The 20,858-nt window shown below is 55.3% G+C and overlaps 1 protein-coding gene across 1 annotated transcript; it reads right to left on the minus strand.

Moving 5' to 3' along the window:
• Nucleotides 1-986: 986 nt before the first annotated feature.
• PLLP (plasmolipin) lies at nt 987-19,567 on the minus strand. The gene is made up of 4 exons (XM_090260012.1): nt 19,313-19,567; nt 4,884-5,057; nt 2,988-3,110; nt 987-1,941 (listed from the first exon to the last, which is right to left on the minus strand). Exons 1-4 carry the CDS (start codon nt 19,445-19,447, stop codon nt 1,825-1,827), a joined length of 549 nt encoding a protein of 182 aa, XP_090116138.1. The 5' UTR covers nt 19,448-19,567; the 3' UTR covers nt 987-1,824.
• Between the last annotated feature and the right edge of the window lie 1,291 nt (nt 19,568-20,858).

A 20,858-nucleotide genomic window follows, 5' to 3' on the forward strand; every position in this document is an offset into this window, starting at 1 on the left:
GCTTGTTTTGGTTTAAGGAGAAATCATTTGCCACCCGGGGCTCCGGCCAGGCCCGGGAGGAAGCAGCCTGACATTCTGCCCTTGCCTCGGGGGACAGCTACATTCCCATCTCCTACCCCTTCTCGCCTATGGGAAACAAGATTCACCCAAACCTCGGGGTCTAAGGGTCAGACTCATTACCCCGAACCAAAGGCTGTGGCTTCCCTAAGCAGGTTTACTCTCCCCTGAAATAGGCTGTAAGACATGCCTAAGATTTTGTTCTCTCTTAAGCCTGAAAAGAAACTAAACTCTCATGGCTTAATCCTGGCATGACTATTATTTATTCTGAGACATTCAAGGGTGAGAAGGATTGCTGTTAATGTTTACACCAGGACAACAGACGTGAACTGGGACATGGGTAGCCGACTCAGTCCCCCGTCCCTTCGTGATGGAGCAGCTCATCCACAGCGCTGTGAGTCTAGTTATGTTTTAATTGTTCCCAGTTTTTCAAAACAGGACCAAGGGGTGCCCAGAGTGCCTTTGACTCATTATTCACAGCATGTTGCTCTGTGGCAGTAGAAATGAGCTCAGGAGGACCCCCCGCACCCTGCCCCACTGCCCCAGCTCTGTTCATCAAGCATGGCCACTTACCTCTGAACTTCATAAACGTTCAAGAAGGCGACATTACAGCAACCTGAAGTTCAACACGATGACCAAACTTGCCTAAAGCTAGGGTGACTCAGTGGTTTATTGTTAAACTGAGACCCTTTTGAGAATAAAATGGGATGCTATCAAGTTGACACCAGGACAGAAGGCATAAGCCGGACCTGTCCCAGGCACAGCAGGCAGGAAGTTGGTCGGCCTAGCTCAGGTCACAGAAGTAGCTGAGGGTGCCGAGTGACTCCAGAACAGGTATGGCCCCATCACGAACATTGGGAACCTTTGTATTCTCTTACCCTGCAGCTTCCTGGAGTTTATAAGAACCCAAACCATAATTCCACAACACCTTTTCAAATAAGTTCGTTCATCTTTATTTTTGTAAAAAAACAAAGCACAAAAAAACTGAATACAGTGGTCACCACCAAGCACCCGACAACTCACCAAGGAGGATCTTTATGCCCTTCCTCCTTCACGTCCCACGTGTCTAATCAACAGTGTCAGGAAAGGGGCTGGTTCTGACGTTTAGCTTCTCCCAAAGGGACTGTTACAGAAAGGGCCTGAGATAGGCTTTCATCATTGAGAAGTTGCTTAAAACCAATTTGCTTTCAATAATGGTATGTTTGAGATACAGGAAAGGAAGACCATGCTGTCAGAAATGTCTCCCTACAGGTGACATGTTGGTCTGGGGGAGGGTCAGGTCAGAATTGTGTTTTACGGAATCAGAATGGTTTCATGAGCTTGCTCAGCACTCCTCGAACAAAGACTATGATGAAGAAAAATACACATTGCTTGTTAGGCTTATTCTATGGTCGGTCAGGGGCTACAGGTCTGAGTCCTTGTTAGTGTATTTAGTGCTGGTGAGAAGGCTGAGCCCTGCCTTGGACGTTGAAGTCCTCTAAAGACAAAGCAGAGACAGTGAGCCCCGTATCCCCCGTCACCTTCTGCTGAATAAGGGGGATTTGGAGGAAGAGGAGGTCTCGGCTGTGGGCCTCTTTCCAACCTGTGCACGTGCTGACTTGGGCCAAGCCAGAGGAAGGCTCCTGATTCCTTAGGAGTGATGGGTGAGCCCAAGTCTGGTGGTCAGAGAGGAGCAAGTGTAGTCCCTTCTGGGCTGACCCACAGGGCCACCCTGCACTGGGACGCGGCCGCAACCTTCAGCCCCACGGTGGGCCTTGGCCCTGGTGTTCAGGCATAGCCGCCAGCCATCTGACTGGTGGCTGCATTGCTGCCCACTCCTCGCCAGGCCTGGAAGCTGAAGAAAGCGCTCACTCCGTAGGCAATCATCACTAAGCACGCAAAGAACTGGAAGAGGAGAGAAGACACCGAAGCTAAGTCGTCTGCAGTGTGGCACAGGGTGGGGGGTGGTGACAGTGACGTGGAGTGGACGGCCTGGGACCAGTACAGGGAAACCTGGGGCCCCTCAATTAGCTGGGACTAGTTGCTCTGGCAGCCACACCAACTCATACACTCATTGGACACGCGTTGCTGGGGTCTCATGGGTGCCGACATTACATCCTACCAGGGGCGCCATTGACTGTGCAGGCAAGACACGTGATCAGGACACCCGGACAGGGTGCTAGCAAGAGTGGCTGAGGGGCAGGAGCAACTTCAGACACACCAGGGAGCTCATTTTAAAAAGGCAACATTCCAGAGCTACCCTAGGAATCTTCTGGAACCTGTTCACCAAAGGCTGCCTCCAGAAACCCCATGTCTGTTTCAGTGCCTGAGTTCACTGATGTCAAAACCATCCTCACCAGGAAGATGGAGGACGCTCAAGTCCCGGTCTAGACACTGCCCTGCCCTGGACTTCGTTGAAGTGCGCTGCCTCTCTGAGCCTCCGTGTTCGTGCCTGTCAGATGGGCCTGGCAGTCTCTGCCGTGCGAGGCAATGTCTGCGCAGGGCCTCGTGGAGAGACTGCTGCTCGCGGGCTGCAGGACACAGCCCACGTTTGGGCTTCATGGGAGAGCCTATGAACCCCCCCAAAGGTCTAAACCAAAAGGTTTTTGCATGTGCCCTTTTCAAGGGAGGGATGTGGGGATAGTTTTTAACAGTTCCTCCAAGGGGGCCTATGACCCTAAGTCAGTGCACCAGGTTTGATTTATAGCCAAGTTCAAGTTAGCCCAGAACTCCCGTTCGCCACAGGGTGCTTCCCAAGCACTGTGGTTCTTTAGGGTCTTACTGTTAACTGTGGAAGACTGAAAGTCAGCTTGGCTCCCCTGGGACCTGCTGAGAGTGAGGAGAACGTGGGAGGTGGCAGGTGCCTGGCCTCAGACCAGGAGGCACCGGGAGTCCAGGGCACAGCCCTTGCTTTGGCCAGTCCCCTGGCCCTGCCAGGGACCCATACTCACGGAGGCAGCTGCACGCTGGTTATACGGCCGGGTGCCCTTCAGGGATGTCTGCTCAACCGCGGCGGAACAGGTGATGAAGGCCGTGATGTAGAGAACAGTGGCACCCATGTTAAATATCATTAACTGGGGGGGTGGGAGAAGGAAGAACAGGCTTAAGACATGAGACTCATGGAAACCAGAACCTCCTGGTTCCCACCAGCAACCCCCTTAGCAGCCAGGATGGGCTCCCTTCTCTCATCCCATGGGGATGGAGGCAGCAGTCCACACGTGCTCTGCCCGGAGGCCATCTGAGCAGGGGCACCAGCAGCCAAGGCTGAGGGGAGGGGAAATCATGAGAAGGCCCACAGTGAGCTGGTGCAGGACAGTGACACGCCCCCAGGTAGAACCCATTCCCCGTGGCAAGAGACTAATGGAGCCTGGCTCTGAGCTCAGCAGCTGAAGAACTCCAGGCCACTCCTCTGTCCGCTCAGGGCCAAGCCCAGGCCCTCTTCTGGGGGCGGGGGCGGGGGGTGGCCTCACATCCCACTCTGCCCCCAGTGGGAGGAATCTGTCTACCTTTTGGCCCACCCTAGGCCCCACATCAGACACCAGGGTCAGGACCCAGCAGGATCCTGAACCAGACTGGCAGGAAGGACCTGAGCTGATAACCAGGCCCGGGCACCATTGCTCCAAGGCTTGTCCCCAGGAGCCAGTGAGTAGTCTTAACAGACTGCAAACTGGTGGCCCTCAGACATGTTGGGTTCCTGCCATAGATTATTTTTTAAATTACCAACACTGTAAAATTAGATTTCATATGGAAACCTGAGATTTCACTAAAATCTATCAATCCTAAAATACCAGAAGGCTCGGCACCAAGGGGCCTGCTTTCCCACTGGGGAGTAGAGGCGGCTCCCTGTGGGCCGCTGGGTTCTGGGCTCTCCAGACCACCACCACCCCCGACCCACTTCACATATCTTGCCTGCCCTGTGGGGGCTTGTAGCCCCCATCGCAGAAAACCTCCAACTTGGCCGTCCCAGTCCAGCCCTCTGTAGATGCAGGCACTCCCCCCAGCCACCTGCTGAAAGGTCAGAAGCATAGAGGACGCAGGCCCACTGTCACGGCCTGGGCCAGGGGCCCCTGACAGCAGCAGCTGGGGCTGGAGACACCTAGGCCCCTCCACCCCCGAGACGGGGGGCGGGGCTGGACCCCAGCCATGAAGTCAGGCCGCCCCTCCCCACCCCGGGATCTTCCCTCCAAGCCCAGCACCCGCTGCAAACGCCACCTGGCCCCTGCCAGTGATGTCAAGATCTAACAAACCCGTTCTGTCTTGAGGATGACTCACGTTTCCTCGGTTTAAAAAAGTCATTGAATCCCAAACAATGCTGCCTAGTCCCAGCCTTGCTAGTCTTACAATCATGTGCCTCTCTCTGCTCACTGAAAGCCTCAGACCCCAGCTGCGGGGGTTTTCCGGGTCAGAGAAAAAACCGCATCACTTTCTCTGTGTCTGGCCCGGGTACTTCCTATGGATGCTTCTGGTCCTGAGGAGACTGACCTGGGGAAACGTGGGACGCCACCCTCTCCTGCGGCAGGGGCTTCACCCAGGGGGCAGCGCGTGGACGGCCCCGGGCTGGGTATCCCTGCAGCCAGCCTGGCCTCCAGAGACCCTCTGCAGCACAGGTTCAAACCCCAACTGCCCCCAGACATGAAAAATACTTTCAAGACTCCAAATGGCTTCCAGTGTCCCACAGCCCCTCACTTCTCCCTTCCCCGGGGAAAGTCAAGCCCATGTGCTCCCTGGCTCACGCTCCCGGCCACTTCTCGTTTAGGGGAGGTCCCACTGTCACAGCTCCCCCCGCCCCCCTCTTGAGGAAGAGGACTCAGCCTGGAAGCACCCCCAGCACCCCCACCCAGACTCACCACCAGTGGCCAGGGCACCATGTACAACTTCATGTGCAGCTGAAACAGGTAGAGGACGAAGAAGACGATTGTCACCAGCCAGAGGAAGACAGCGACGAACATCACCCAGCCATAGGCTGGGTACAGGTGGTATGGGGTGTCAGCGATCAGGGCCCACACCAGGAGCCCCAGCGCCTGGAGGAAAGGGACAGGGCTGGAGTCACCCAGAGCCCCCAGCACCCAGGCTGCAGGCCACAGAGCAGAGTCCCCCGGCTTCACGCCATCGGGCTCCCTCACATTTCCATTTAGTCAAGCAGCAGTCCGTGGGCTCCTGCACACCACTGCGGGCCAGCCCCGGGCCTGGCAGCTCCCCTTCAGGTCGCAGCTGACATGTGACGCGTTCCAGGTTCCCCACTCCTCCAACCTGGATTCCAGAACCGAGCACTGCCCCCCACCCAGGGCCAGTGTTCTGTCTCCTTCGCAGTACTGCGGGTTCCCCAAGGGCGGGCCGACTGTCTCACTCACAGCTGCGCTCAAGCACCCAGGACGGGCCCTGGGCCCTGCCAGGGGGTTAGTAAAAGCTTCTGAAAGAACAATGAAGTCACCAGCACATCCCTGAGGGACAGACAAACTCCCAGAGGTGGGAAAGCGAACAGCCTGTGTGCGTCCTCTGGGTCAGCGCCACCTGGCGCCCCACCGAACCCTGTCCATCCCACCAGCCCTGCCTCTCCTAAGGGCCCCTCTGTACAGGCGTTACTGTCCCCGCCTGGCAGGGGAAACTAGAACTCAGAGAAGCCAAGTTGTTTGTCCTGTTCCCACATGGCAGCGGGGCCCTAGCATCCCGGCAGACTGTGCGCACCGGTTAGAAACGCACCCCGCCCCCAGCAGCCCAGCACCCCTGGGGAAACGTGCACACGCTCTCTGTGCTTCCGCCGTCACCTGTCAGGTGAGTGTAATGACCACGCCTACACCACCGGGCTGCATTAAAGACCAGGAGTTCATGGACTCCAGGATCACGGAGTGTTTGCTTTTATTATTCCCAGCAGGTCCGCTGGGCCCGCCCCAGCCCTCCAGGCTGCAGGGCCTTCTACACAGCTTTTGTGGGGCCCCCCGGGGGGACAGGGCACGGTGGGCCCAGCACAGGGCCAACTGAGGCAGGAGGGTCGGGGGGGCCCGCACGCAGTTCCGACCGTGCGGCTGTCCTGGCCCCCCCCCCGCCCTCCCCCCTCCACAGGGACATTCTCTGGAATCCCTGGGCAGCTAGTCCTGACTCGGCCAGGCCCCTGAGGGGAGGGAGGGTCTCCCCTGGGGCTTTTGGCTGAGGAAGACCCACAGGAAGAGCAGTGCCCAGGCGTGTGGTACCAACACTCACGGTGACAGCCCGAGGTGAGCCAACTATCAGATTACAGAAAAGCCACTCAGGAGCAAGACCCACCTTTGGCTGCTGGTTTTGGGGGACAAAAACTCCCCCTGGCCACTCACACCAGTTGATGGGCTGTGGCCAGCTCCAGGAGCAGACACGAGAGAGCTGGCACTCACCCCTGGGCCCACGCCCCAGAGGACAGCCAGGGCTGGATCCTGCCAGACACCCCGCCCGGAGCACCCCGCCAAGACCCAAAGGGAGGTTTCTGCAGAGATCGCCCTCCCTGTGGGGTCAGGACAAGAACGGCCTTAGCTGAGAGGCCAGGAGTCCAGCAGCTTCCCTGACAACCTTTCTTTCTCGTCTTCCCGCCCCTCCCCTACGCGGCTGCGGAAGGTGCAGCTTCTCTTCCTGCACCACTGGGAAGGGGGCGCGGAGCCCTAGGCCTGGGTGTCCACAGCCTGCCTGTGCTGTGTGACCCTGGGCGAGCACCTTCCCCTCTCCGCGGGCTCACCTGGGCAGCTCTTGTGAGGCCCACCCACTGCGACGCAGGTCCCTGAGGGATCCTGTTTTGTTCGCTGCCCAACAGTGCCCAGCATATAATACCTGCTCAATAAATGTGTGCTCAGGAACAAATGGGCCTCAGTTTCCCTTATCTGTGAAACGGGTCAAAGCCCACCCTGCATGGGTGCTGTGTACTTAGAGAGGAAACTGCCCCCTCACCAGCATAAACAGGCAGGCAGTGGCCTGGGGGGTCCCACTTTGCAGGTGAGGAAGGTGGCCCAGGTAGCAGAGCCTTGGCGGCAGTCACACAAGCTGGGGACAGAGCCCTTACCCATGAAGACCCAGAGCCAGGGGGTCTGAGCACAGGGTTCCTCCTGCACCTTCTGCCCCCATCTTCAGGGCACCCTGACCGAAACAGGCACCCCTGAAGCAACATGTCCCAGGACCCTCCCGGGAGAGACCTGGGCAGGGCAGGGACGAACGATTCTCTTTTCACTTAGAGCAGCGTCCTTAAGGGACCGTGCCATCGTGTTGCCTGGCTCCAACTACCCGAAGGGAAGGTAGACAATGCAGTGGACTGAAACTGAAGAAAAGGCCAGTCCAGGTTTACACTCACGGACACCCGTCATTACAGGCACTATTACTCATAGCCCTGGTCACCAAAACCACCGACGCCCTCCCACCGCTCTGGGCCGGGCCTCCGGCCGGCACCTCCCCTTTGATGGAGGCTCCCCATGGGTTCCCCCACAGGCCCCTCATCAGTCAGTGCTATTTATGATCCCCACTTCACAACAGCGCTGAGGGACATGTGCTGGTAGTTACTCTTGGTCGCCCATGGGTAAAGGGCAGGGCAGGATTTGAACCCAAATCTGTCTTCCTGGGGAACCTGGGCCACTGAGAGCTACTCAGTGATGTGTGCAAAATGAGGACACTTCAGCGGGCTCCGAGGGCCAGGCCAGCTGGCGCCCAGGCTCCCCCACCCCAGCCCGGCCCTGGTTTCCAGATGAACGGGCCGGCCTCTGGGAGATGGTGCTGCTGGATTTGCAGAGGGAATTTCTGGTTTTCCTTCTGGCCTTGCTGCCCTGGCCCTGAGCCCACGGAGCCACCTCGGTTTCTGCGCTAGAACAAGGAAGGTCCGTTCCTCCATCTGAACCAGACTGACTGGCTCCCCCTCCCCCACCCTTCATCTCCTCTGTCACAGCCCCAGGAATCTGAAGGCAGCACCCCACCCCCACCCAGGGCACCACGGAGACCCCACTCAAACATGCAGGCCTCTTTTTTTCTGAAAGCCTAAAGATTTCAGGTTAGGAATTTTCTGTTTAAACGAGGACTGTCAAAAAAGACATATTCACATATGCCCTAGGACCTTTGCACCTCCAAAAGAATTTCTAAACAACTGGCTAACAGAGAGATTTTGGTTAAAATCACCTGCGGGATCAGAGTGGAGAGAGAATCGTCACAGACAGCAAACCGAGAAGCATTCCTTGTTTAGAGTGGCCCTAATCCAGTGACTGGTGTCCTTAGAAGGAAACTGGACACAGACATGCAGGTTATGAGTATTACAATAGCTTTAGTAACTCAAAAGAGTGTCACAATGCAACCGGAAACCTCCTTTTGCCCGCCCCATGTATGAGGTACTCAGACCAGCACCCAACATAGACTTAACACTCAGTACACGTTCTACCATCGCTATCCCTCTGAGAGGTGAGAATGTGGCTTTTCCAGTTCATTCTCTGCGCCCAGTGTCCTTGGTTCTTATAGCATGTAGGCCTAAGGGTGTGACGCCTGGGTGACATAATTCAGGTATCTAAACTTAAGCACCAGGCACAGCGCCTGGCAGATAAGGGCCCTCTGCCAGTGTGGGCCCCACCCATCTGTCAGAAAAGGCAGATGGACTAATCTGAAGGGGAGGCCCCAGAAGCCCTCCCAGCCCAGCTGTGGGATGCTGCACTCCTGCTCCTCGTAGGCTGAGGGTCCCTGAGCGACCGCATTGCCCCGTTAGCCCTCAGTCTTCCCCTCTGTACCATGTTCTCCAAGGCTCCCCTCAGTCTGAGGCCTGACGCTCCTCTGCACAGGCCTCCTCCAGCGTGGCCCAAAGCCATCTCTCCCACCAACCCATGAGAGCCAAGCTACCCCATCTCCTGCCCAAAGAGGGTCAAAACCCCAAGTCTCCCTTAAATCCTCCCCACCTCCACGGTTGGGTAAGACTCTTGTATTAGATTTGCTGTGTGGCATTGGGGGAGCTGCCTACCCTTTCTGGTCTGTCTCTTCATCTGACACGTGAGGAGGTTGGGGAGAGTATGCCCACCCTGGTCACCTGACAGGGGTGCTGTGCAGATAAAATAAAGGGCTAGTTAAAAGCTGTGTGGTCATGAGTGGCAAGTGGCTAGGAGGGTAGTTATATGGTCAGAGGGAGTAAACCCCAGAGAGAGGGCAGCACCTCAGAGCCTGGAGGCGGACCCTGGGATTTTCAACTCAGCAGCTGCCAGGCAGGCAGGTGACAGAGATGACAAAGGGTGGGGGGGAGCCCAGGTGGGGTCTGCAGAGCTGAGAGCGGGCTGTGGTGAATGAGGGAACGCAGGCCTGAGGCAGCCAGGATGTCTAACTTTTCCAGAGGCACTGGAAACCTGACTTTCTGTGTGAAATCCTCAGTTTTTTAAACATTAAAAACGAAACCAAATCTTTTAGAAAAGTGCAAGGGCAAGGCTCGCCCACCAGCCCCCAGGACTTCCTCCCCCCACTGCACCATCCGGGAAACTGAGGCCCAGGCCAATGACGCGAACCCTTTCCCGGGGTTCCCCCTCGCAGGGACACATCTGGACATCTGAGGACACTCAGAACTTGGCCTGACCAGGCCCAGCCTCCACCCCCGCCCTGGCCCTTCTCCCGATAGTGAAAGGGACTTTATGGGGACAAAAAGCCACCTATTGTGTCCCAGGAGACAAAGGCGCAGGGGACAGAGGCTCCAGGCGCCTGAGCTGGCCACAACAACTCCACACGCCACCCCCTCCCTCCCTGCGCAGAGGGCCAGGCCTGCGGGGCAGGCTGCTCGGAATTCCCACTCTGCGCACTGGGAGCCTTAGATTAACTGGGAGAGCAGGTTCCGAGCCCCACAGAGCCTGCTGCGGGGCCCGGGGGCGGCATCCAGCCCTGCAGCCTCGCTCTCATCATCTGAAAAGTCGGTGTGAGTTAACAAATCGAATAAATGAGTCCAGTCATTGAACAAACTCTTCAGAGGGCCGCTCTGTGCCTTGGACAGCAGGGAAGGCAGCCAGGGTCCCTGCCCCACAGAGCTCCCAGCGTCACAGGGAAGGAGATGACCATGGGTGACCTCCAGGGCTTTCCAAAGGTGGCCTTCATCACATCGCCAGTTATTCCTGAGTCCCAGGATTCAGAACTACATTTTTTAAATTCACAGAGATAGACAAGTTTCCTACATACTGCCCCCCCCCCCCCCACAGCCCGGCCACCCCTAGAGACCCCTAACGAGGTTGTCCAGCCCCTGCATGTCAAGGAGCCCCCTGCCACTGTTCCTTCGTGGTCTCCCTCAGGCCTTTAGAAAAATCTTCCCAACATGATGCTCAAACTGCCTCCTGCTTTCCCTCCCACCTGCGTTCCCACTCAGCACTCTGGGGCCAGAGACCAAGCAGGTCCCCACCCACAGATGGCCCCCAGGGGTGTGAAAGCAGGTGCCCCCTTGAGTCACATCCCCAAGGCCTCTCCTGGCTCCCAGAGCAAGTGGCAATGTTCTTTGGTAAGGTCCCTGAAATTTAGACCTCACCTACCCGTCCCTTCTCCCCTCCCTCCCTCCCTCCCTCCCTCCTTCCCTCCCAGTCCATCAGGGGTCCCCAGGCCACCCCACCTACATGCCAACAAGCCACGCAGAGCCTTGCCAGGAAGGCCTTGGCCTCCTTCTTGTAAAGCCCCAGGTCATGTCCAGCCCCAGTGCCCTCGCTCACCCTGCCAGGTGCCATTATTGCACCCCTCCCACCAGAGTCTTTCTCCCTGAGCCCAGCACTCTCAGTACAGCACCTGGACCATGTTACAGATGAGGAAACCAAGGCCCCTGGAAGATTTGGACCTGAACCAGGCAGTGCTGTGGCCCAGCAGGTGGAGATGCCCATAGGACAGACCTCCGAGTCCTGGGATGGAGGGACACTGCCCTGGAGACTGATTTGTTTGGCGGGAGCATTGCTGCCCTGGAGGCGAGAACAGAGAAGGGCAAGGGCTGACCCTGAACTCTGATCAGAGGGAACTCTGGGCAGAGGTACTACCAGCCCCCCAAGCAGGGCCCCTCCTGCCATCAGCCCCCCAGAGAAAGCTGGCTGTTGGGAGCATGCGGCCCGGCCTGCCCGCTGGGGAACGACTGGGCGGCCTACTGTGAGGCTCTCCTCTATTCCCCACCTCTTCCTGAGACACTGGCTCTAGTCCTGGCTCGGGCATGAATGTTTGGGGATGAGTCCATCTTAACTTCAAGGAGAGGCAGGTGACCCCACCCTGCTGCCTTCACACAGGGTGGCAGGTTATCTGGTGTCTGACAAGCCCCTTCTCCGACCCCCGTATTAAAGCTGGAATGTCCCAGAACAGGCCCAGGTCTGTTGCCTAGCAGCTCCTACACTGGGCCCTGCCTGACCTTTGGCACTTGCCTTCCTGCCCTCCCTTCTCTGTGAGACCCCGGGGTGTCACCCTGGCCTCTCCCCCTTGGGCAAACAGGAGGGACCAACCCAGCCCAACAGCAAAGAATCTGCGAGTATCCAGGGTGGGGCTCACTGGGCTGCCAAGAAAAACACCCCCTGCCCGCAATCAGGTTCCTGTTCACCATGGGGACCAGGGTGGACCCCCGCAGTTCCCCTCAACCATCTATGAGCAGGACATCGCGACCTGGTCCTCACTGAATTGTCCCAAACGCCTCGCCAGCTGACAAGGAGTGACCAACACCTGGCCCTGCCACACGTATGGAAACAGCAACTGCCCACCACGTGCGGACAGCTTCCCAGCCCTTACCTGACCCCCACCGGCGGGCCATGTCCCCCTTCCACCTACAGGTGACTAAGAAAACGGCCCCAGGTCACCCAGCAACCCTGAATTTGGGACTATGGCTTGCCACTGTGTGATCCTGGGAAACTGCCTGCCCCTCTCTGGGCCTGAGGGACTTTCAAGTGCCACCTTCCTAACTTTTTCAGTACTTACAAACTACCAGAAATATTTTTTACTCAATTTTCACTTCCTTGAAAGATTTGTTGATAAGTTATTTTATTTATTTTTGAAATACATAATATATATCACATGGTAGATATCATGTCATGTACCTCCCTTCCCCTGGGGCAACCAAGAGTGGTTTCTCACATGCCTCTCCAGAAACTGTGTAACATACATATACACACGTGTCAGACGGATGCATCTGCATATAGTCTGTGCGCATTTCTCCCATACAAATGGTAGTCATCAATACACAGTTGAACCGTGGAGCCCGACGGTTGTTCCTATGGAGCTGCCTTACTCTCTTCTTCGAGGGGTAGCATGTTATCTTTTCGTCACTGCACAAATGTATCATTATTTAACCAGTCCTCTCTGAGGAATGTATATGTATCACCCAAATGAATCAATTATTTTAAAAGGAAACTTTTAAATCACAAAAGAAGTGGGAAACCTGCATTATTTACCACAATAGAAGCCGACTGTAAAATTAAGTACAGCAAATATATAACAATGTCACTCTACCCTAGACAGATACAGTTAGTTGTCTGCCAGGGTCCAGAGCTCCCCATTTTTAAAAGGGGTGGAGGAATGGGAAGGTATTAAAGGTGCTTTAGCAGCAACCTGAGGCTGTCTCCTCTAGTCCGCTTTCAGGAGTATGACAGACTGTGGGTGACAATGACGCTCTCCCAGTTCTACACAAAACTGGTCTATTACCTCAGAGTGGGAGAGTCCTAATTCGGAGTCAATTTCCAGAAACGAGAAAGAAAAAAAAGAAATTCAGCAACATAGAAGCAAAAGCCTGTGGCACAAAAGCACCACGTGCAAAGTCAAAACCAAACGACTAGGACCCACAACTCTGTCAGATGGGGAAGGACTACAGACAGACAAGGAAAGACAGGGGCTCTTAAACATATTTTAAAAGGTCAGCCTCGCTCAGTCATAAGAGAACTACAGAATGATGCTACGTGACCGGCCATCTGGCCTCTCCGACTGGGGCACAGGAAGAGGTGTGTTAATCCACCCTGGTGCTGAGACCGTGGGGACAGGCACTCTACCAGGAGGTACACTGGGGTGTGGGGGGGTGGGACCCCTATGGAGGGCATTTGTCCATCTCTATCAAAATCCAGAACGCGCACACCCGAGCCAGCGGCCCACTTCCAGAAACGCACTGCACAGGTGAGCGCGGTGGCTTGTGCACCAACAGAAGGAAACCCCAAGTGTCACACCGCAGCTGCCATGGGCCCCTACCAAAGCCATGACACCCCACAGGCTGAGACCAAAGGACCGCCAAGACACATTTTTAAGTGAAAAGGGGGCAGAAGGACGTGGACAGACCATATCCCTTGGGTAAAATAGGGAGAGGTAGGAATCTACAGCCACTTTTGCACAGATCTCCTTCAAAACAAACTGGAGCCCTGGCCAGGTAGCTCGGCTGGTTAGAGCTCTGTCCCGATACACAAGGTTGTGGGTTTGAGCCCCGGTCCGGGCACATACAAGAATCAACTACCGAGTGCATCAATAAGTGGAACAACAAATCGATGTCTTTTTCTTTCTCCCTCTCTCTCACGCTCTGTCTCTTTTCTCTCTCTAAAATCAATAAATAAAATTTAGAAGAAAAAAATGGTATCTGGGAAACTAGGAAGAGTGGATCAACTCTAACCAAAAGGGACAGAGATTTTTTTTCCCCACTGTGCTCTTTCCCACTTCATCTGATTCCGCAGCATTGTCAATATATTACTTATTAAAGAGATTAAGTAAGTAAAGGACTAGAAAAAGGACACATGCAGCTCGATGCGCACTGACATGGAACATCGTAGGTGCATCGCCGAGGGGGAGGCGGCGTGGCCGGGCCCCTGCAGCAGGGCTCCCCTCGGTGCTTTTCTAAGCGAGGATGGGGTCCTGTGTAGAAATACTTTCCGACTGGCCCCGGGACACGACCCACGGGAGGGCGGCTGCCTGGCGGGCCTGGTCGGAGACAAGAAAGACTATATTTCTGTTGACAGCTCTTTGTACCACTTGAATGTTTTGTGGTATGGCCATCATTTTTTCCAAACAATAAAACAATGTTAAATGGGTCCATCAGAAGAGAGATGGCTAACTGAGAGGGGGCTACCGTGACGCTATGGGATACCCTGAAAGAGTTAAAAAGGGAGGGCGACAGCTCTGTAGGGCCTGAAGGGATGGCAGGTGCATTGGGTGTGAGAAAAGCAACTTCCTAAACAAAGGATATAGAATAAAACCATCAAAGTTTTTTTTTTTTTTTTTTTTTTTATGCACAGGAAAAAGAACTGCAAACACCCCAAAATGATGGTTCCCCTTGGGGAGAGAGGCAGGTGATTCAATAACTGTAGCCTCATCTGTAATAGGTTATCATTTTTTAAGGAGAATGTGTTCATATATTGATTACATAATTATAAATTAATTCCAAGCAGTCAACACCCTCCCCGCACAAGTGGGGAGATGGGCGGAGCTCACAATACAAAGCCCTGGTTTGCTCTGTGTTGGAGGAAGCGAACTTGAGAATGCAGGGCCTGGAATGCTGCCCTGAGGAGACTGAACCCACAAATTTCAGAGATAAGGAAAGCCTGGGGAGATGCCAGTACGGAAGTCCCAACGCAACCAACCTCTGCTCACACCCCTCAGACCTGAACCTCATCTAGGCAGCCTCTTCCTGGAGGTCAGAGTTGACCTTCAGGCCCTGCCCTGCCCCCCCCCCCCACCTGGAGAGGAGCTGGCCTGCCTGCTGGGGCGGAAGACAGAGCCAGGGTCACCAGGAGGAAGAACTTTCTAACTTTCCCAGGTGAACCAGCATGGAGCAGGCCACCTTGAGAGGGACTGAGCTCCCTGTCCCTGGAAGCATGCAAGCTCACAGGACCTCCAGTAACAAGCATAAGAGCCCTAGGATTCTATGGCACTGAATCCTAAGTACCCTCTATTCCAATGCACTCCACGTAAATCCCTTTGTAGGCATTACCTTCCAGAGTCCCCACACTCCCACAGTCACCATTTTACAGACAGGGAAACAGAGGCTCAGGGAAATTAGGGAACTTATCCAAGATTACACAGCCAGGAAGGGGCAGAGTCAGAATTTGAACTCAAGGCTCTCTGCTTCCAGGCCTGTGCTCCCACCAATACTCTCAGCATCACCATGCTGGATCATTGTGATCGGATGCAGGTGAGGCTTCTGATCCATTTACTCACCTGCAAACCAGGCATTGTGGTGCCACCCTGGTCCCAGGAGGGAGGACAAGAGGAACGCTAGAAGGTGCCAAGCACAATGGCCCCATTGGCATTCACATGGCTTCTACATCTTGGGCCTCAGGGATGCTCTTGCATCAGCTATGGTCTGTTCTGCTCCTCCTTAGGCCTGCTTCCTTCCATATAACTAAGCCCTTCAGAGCCCACTTCTGTCAGGGAGCCTTCCCTTGTGGCCCTGGCTCCTGTGAGTCTCCCTTCCTGAAGTCCCTCCCCTTCCCCATCCCCCAACAAAAAAACAAAACAATAAAAACAGGAAGCAGAGCTAAAGCCAGGCTTTGAATGTGCAGCCCTGAGTGCAAATCCCAGCTCTGCCGCTCTACCGCATGGCCTTGGGCAAGTTTCTCACCCTCCTGGAGCCTGCTGCTGCATCATCTCTCTCCCCAGAACTTGGGAAGGATTTTAAAACTAAGAAACATATGCTCATGGCATCCATTTCATATTTACTCCATAAAGGCTCTGGGATGACCCACAAGCAGAAGTTAATCACACCCTCCCCAACATTCACACACCCCCTAGCCACACAGGGAAAGATCTGTAGCATCAGATTTTTATAATCACAAGAGTCATCTCATGGTAATGGAAAAAAATACAATCGAGATTAAGTTTTAAAAAAAGAAGAGTTGTCTCTAGATCACACTTGCTTGCTTCTCTTTTAAAGCTGCTACCTGCATAAGTTCGTCATTTCCCTTTTTGCCCAGGCTGCTGGGAAGCTTAACAAAGAATAACAGCCTTAAACTTCTTACAAATTGCTGGTCCAATGATCTCTTTTTTGGCTTTAAGTCAATCGCCCTCGCTCCCACCCTCTACACATCACCAACTTTAGAAAATGTGTTCTTCTGTCCTATGTGGCTTAATATCATATTCCATCTAATTTCTTTTTGGAACTAGGTGAGATTGGGAGGGGGTGGGGGTGTGTTTGTGATAAATCAGTGAACACTGAGGTTGGTTCTTTAGGACACACTTCATACCAGGCCAAGAGCACATCTGCCTCCGCCCCTCCCCTCTCCCCACATCTGGACCACTTCACCCAGTCCTGGGAAACAGGGAGGTCTGACAGAGCCTTCGCTCTCCCTTTCCCACTTACACCTCTTCTCTGCAGCCCTTCCTTCGGCACCAGACCCTGTCCCTGGGGAGCGCATAGCTGAGTGTGCTCGTGAGGAGCATGCGCCACGGAGCCCTGGCCCGGTAGGTCAGCTGGTTAGAGCTCTCTCCCAATACACCGAGGTTGTGGGTTTGATCCCCAGTCGGGGAACACACAAGAATCAACCAATGCAGCCCTGGCTGGTGTGGCTCAGTGGATTGAGCACCGGCCTGCAAACCAAAGTGTCGCTGGTTAGATTCCCAGTCAGGGCACATGCCTGGGTTGCAGGCCAGGTCCCCAGCTGGGGGCACACAATAGGCAACCAAACATTGATGGTTCTCTCCCTCTCTTTCTCCCTCCTTTCCCCTCTCTATAAAAATAAATAAATAAAATAAATAAAAAGAAAAGGTATGCTCACCTCTACCTTGAGGTTAAAAAAAAAAAAATCAACCAATGCATAGATAAGGAGAACAACAAACCAATGTTTCTCTTGATTTTCCTCTTTCCTTCCTTCCTCTCTCTAAAGGTGGGTGTTGAGGTGGGGAACACAGGCCAGAAGAGTCTGCTCAGGGCCATTGCTCCCTATGAAGGGGGGCTGTAAAGAACTGACCTCTGAGCCCCAGTTTCCTCACCTGTAAAAGGGGGAAAATAAGAGGCTATGTAAAGCCCTTGGCAAAGGATCAGGAGCCTAATGGGCTCCCAGAAGATGGTGGTACCCGTTGCGTGAACCCCTCTTGCCTCAGACCTGGTGGAACTGCCTGTTGCTAGAGAAACGGCTCCAGAAGCAGCTTCTCCCAGAAGTAGACTGGTGAAGACACTAAAAGATACAGGCCTTCAGAACTCTGATGGGAGACCTGCATCCTCCCGGCTCCAAAAGTACTACAGGGAGGGCAGAGGAAGGCCACCCCAGTCACAGCCAGTCCCCACAAGACTGAAGACCCAAGTGCCAATCTCCACTCCTGGACTATGTTCTATCCAGACCTCGGCATCCACATCTGTGTGATGGGACCCAAATGCTCAGGACGGGTCTGCTGAGCCCACAGGGACCCCCAAATCAGTGACACGGGCCTCCTCTGGAGGAAGCTACCAAGGTCCCTGTAGGCACAGCAGCATGCTCCGCTTATTCCAAATTCCTCTAATTCCACTTATCCCAATTCTCATTGTTCAAAGGCCAAGGGAGCGGATGCTCAGGTCCTATAGGAGCAAACCGTTAGGGACCCACTGGACCACCTCACCATCCCCACCCAGCAGAGACCCCTCTGCGGCTCCCAGACCTCCTGAGGCTGCCACCGAACACAGTCATAATCTCTGGCTACCCCAGAAACAAGCGCTTCCGGTCCAGTTCCACCAACCTGTTGGCTACTCGCCACCCCCCCCCAACCCCCTTTTTTTCCAGCTCCCCAAGCCTTGGCTCACAGGGCACCTTGACCTTTATAGATTTTTAGAAATTTTTAAATATTGATTTTAGAGACAGAAAGGGAAAGAGATGAGTGGGGGGAGACATCGATTTGTTGTTCCACTTATTGATGCATTCATTGGTTGATTCTTGTATGTGCCCAGACCAGGAGTGGAACCGGCAACCTCGGCGTAGGGGGAAGATGCTCTAACCAACTGAGCTACCCAGCTGGGCAGGCCAGGTACCCTGCCTTTTGAACACCCTTTTCCTACCAGGCCTCAGATTTCAGCGAAGTCCCTGCTCCAAAGCCACCTCTCCTCCATGAGACTTCCTGGACTCAGAACTGACCTCCTTCTCCGCTGCCCTTGCACACCCCTGGGACCTGGGCTTCCTTTCTGCTTCCCGCTGTGCCCTTCACCACCACCCAGAGCCTAGCACAAGGCCTCCCTCCAGATTTAAGTTAGTCCCTGACCACACACCTTACCTCCCTCCACCACCCCTCCCCCATCTCCAAAACAATTCCTGGAGAGGAATTAAAGATGTAGATTTCTGGGCTGCACTTCCTGAGATTCAAATTCCAATTCCACATTTTTTTCCCGGGGGTGGGGACCAAGATTCTACATTTAAACAAATCCCTTCAGGAGAATCTGAGGCTGGGGAGCAGAAGGGGCGGGGGTGGGGTGGGGGCGGAGTTGCTCACAAGGAGAGAATTGAGAAATTCCTAAATAGAGATAGCACTGACCCAGGAGGCAGAGGGGTGCCAAAAGGAAGGTTTGTTCTCAGAGGGCCCCTCCTTCCAGACTGAGCCTGGCAACCTTGCCAGGACCCAGCAGTAGGGGGGCTGCGGGAGAGGCCCTAAAGGAAAATGGATGCTGGCCCACCTCGGAGGCCCCCCCTAGTCCCCTGAAAACGGCCCAGGCCCTCTGTTGGGGCAGCCACCCAGCTTCCTGACTTCCACGAGGGGGAACTTAAGAGGAAGTTCTTTTAGAGGAAGAAAACTCACACCCCCAGGCCTGCACCCAGTGTGTGGGAAGGGGGAGAGGGGTGTTCCCATCGGCCCGACAGCAGCTGATCAGAGGATCTAGGAGACAGAGGAGTCTTACCCCTGGCTTCCCACAAGTCACTCCCCACAGCGCTGGGCGCGGTATCGCGGTCCGCTAAGCCGGCCAAACCGGCTGGAACCCGGCGGGTCACCCAGTGGAAGCCAGAAGGGCCCAGCTCCCGCGCGGGGGCCCATAGGGCCGCGTCTAAGGGCCCCCTCAGTTCAACCAGGACTGTGCTGGGGTGCAGCCACGCGGAGAGCGTTTGCCGAAACTGGACTTCGATTCAGGGTGGGTCCTCTGGAGGATTGGGACACTGTCCTTGCAAAGACAGAGACTGAGTCCTACGCAGTGATTGCGGCTTACGTGAGCGCTTCTGCAGGTGGCCCCTGGTGACCACCCGGGAGGGTGGTGGGGCGCTGTTGGAGTGGGGAGTCTGAACAGGGGTGCACGGTGCGTGTGCTCGCAGGGACAGCAACGGGGACTTCCGAGGTGAGCGGGATCTCGGGGGTGTGATCTTGGGCTGGTGGTGTATGGGGTGCTAAGGAGGACCTCCCCGGAACCCCGGAACCCGCGCCACCACCACCCCACCGGGCCCCCAAGCGCGCTCACCAGTTGCAGCAGCATGAGCGCGCCGAGGATGGAGCGCACGAAGCCCAGGTCCGGGCGCAGCGCGGAGACCGAGACGCCAGCGCCCTGCGCGGGACTGCTGGTCCGCGTGCTCACTTTAGACGGAAACTCGGCCATCGTGGCTTCGCTTGCCTCCCCGAGGTTGCTCCTGCAGCCGTCCCCGCCCCTCTGGCGGTGGGCACCGGCTCCTGCGCCGCTCCTCCCCGGGGACCCTGCTCCAGCTGCGACTCCAGGCGCTAAACGGGGTGCTGAGGAAGGGATCCCGGAGCAGCCAGGTGCGGCCCTGGCCCCAGCCCCGCCCCCGCCGCCGGACCCGCCCCTTTAACCCTTTGCTCGCCGCCGCCGACAGGTCCCGCCTGGAGGCGAGTGAAGTCAGGTCTGTCTACTTTACAGACGGGGAAACTAGTGAGATGGCTCGCCAGAACCATCCTAGGTAGCTGCGCGTTCTGTCCCGGGAAAGGCCGCCTGCTAGGAATTTACACCGCTGCTCCGCGCCCTCCCAGCGGGTAACCTCTACCGGCTCTCTCCTGGGTGTCTGGGGCGCTGGGTGCCCTTTGGCCAGCCCCTGAGCCTCTCTCTGCCCTCTCCTTAAAGCGGGACCAGCACCCCGGGAGACCGAGCAGCCTGCAGGGGAGGGTCTGTATAAACTGTGACTCAGGTGATGTACTTTTCACGTATGAACATACTGAGAAGTAACTTAGAAGATCTCTGAGCCTCCGTTTCCTTGGCTGTAATGTAAGGATATGAAAGGAGCTGCCTCGCGGAGCTGTTGTGCAGAATAAATGAAGCCCCTGGTACGCAGTGGGACTGGGTGTCACTCAGAAGGTGGGAAATGATGTTGGAGTTCCGGTTTCACTGCCCCACCAGCACCCTGGAACACACACACACACACACACACAACACACACACACACACACACACGCCCCAAGTGCCAGAGGCATGCACAGATCACGCATTTTATTCCCCAACCAATGTTTGCTGCGTGCTTGCAGTATGTCAGGCCCTGGAGACAGAGCAGGGAACGGGCCAGACAAGGCCTTCCTGAGTCCCCATTTCTTGTGGAGTAACAAGCAGTAAAAACTGGGGAGAAAAAATAACTTTGGATAGGGACAAGTGCTAGGACCAAAGTAAAATAGGGGAGATGTGACCGAGATGACTAGGAGGCAATGTTTAGATAGAGCGGTCAAAGACGATCTCTCAGAGAAGCTGACATTCATGCAAATACCTGACTCAGAGCAGGGACCTGCCTTGGGAAGGTCTGGGGGGGAAGAAGTAAGTGCAAAGGCCCTGAGGCTGGGCAAAGCTGGACAGTTTTGAAAGAAGATCCCTGGTGGCTGGGGCAGAGAGACATGGGCAGGGGCTGGGTTACAAAGGGCTATTTAGACGATTCTATTAGTTCCAGTGGCTGCTGGAACAAATTATCCCGAACTTGATGGCTTAAAAGAATAGAAACATTCTCTCGCAGTGATAGAGGCCAGAGTCTGAAATCAGTTTCACTGAGTCAAAATCAAGGTCAGCAGGACGGCTG

The sequence above is a fragment of the Furipterus horrens genome, unplaced genomic scaffold, assembly GCF_987537825.1.
Source record: "Furipterus horrens unplaced genomic scaffold, mFurHor1.1.pri manual_scaffold_13, whole genome shotgun sequence".
Classification (NCBI taxonomy): domain Eukaryota; kingdom Metazoa; phylum Chordata; class Mammalia; order Chiroptera; family Furipteridae; genus Furipterus; species Furipterus horrens.

Coding starts and splice junctions, on each gene's coding strand:
- PLLP (XM_090260012.1), bottom strand. CDS start 19,447: ATGGCCGAGTTTCCGTCTAAAGTGAGCACGCGGACCAGCAGTCCCGCG. Junction 3,111..4,883: donor TGGTGCCCTGGCCACTGGTG/GTGAGTCTGGGT, acceptor CCACCCCCCCAG/TTAATGATATTTAACATGGG. Junction 1,942..2,987: donor ACCAGCGTGCAGCTGCCTCC/GTGAGTATGGGT, acceptor CTCCTCTTCCAG/TTCTTTGCGTGCTTAGTGAT.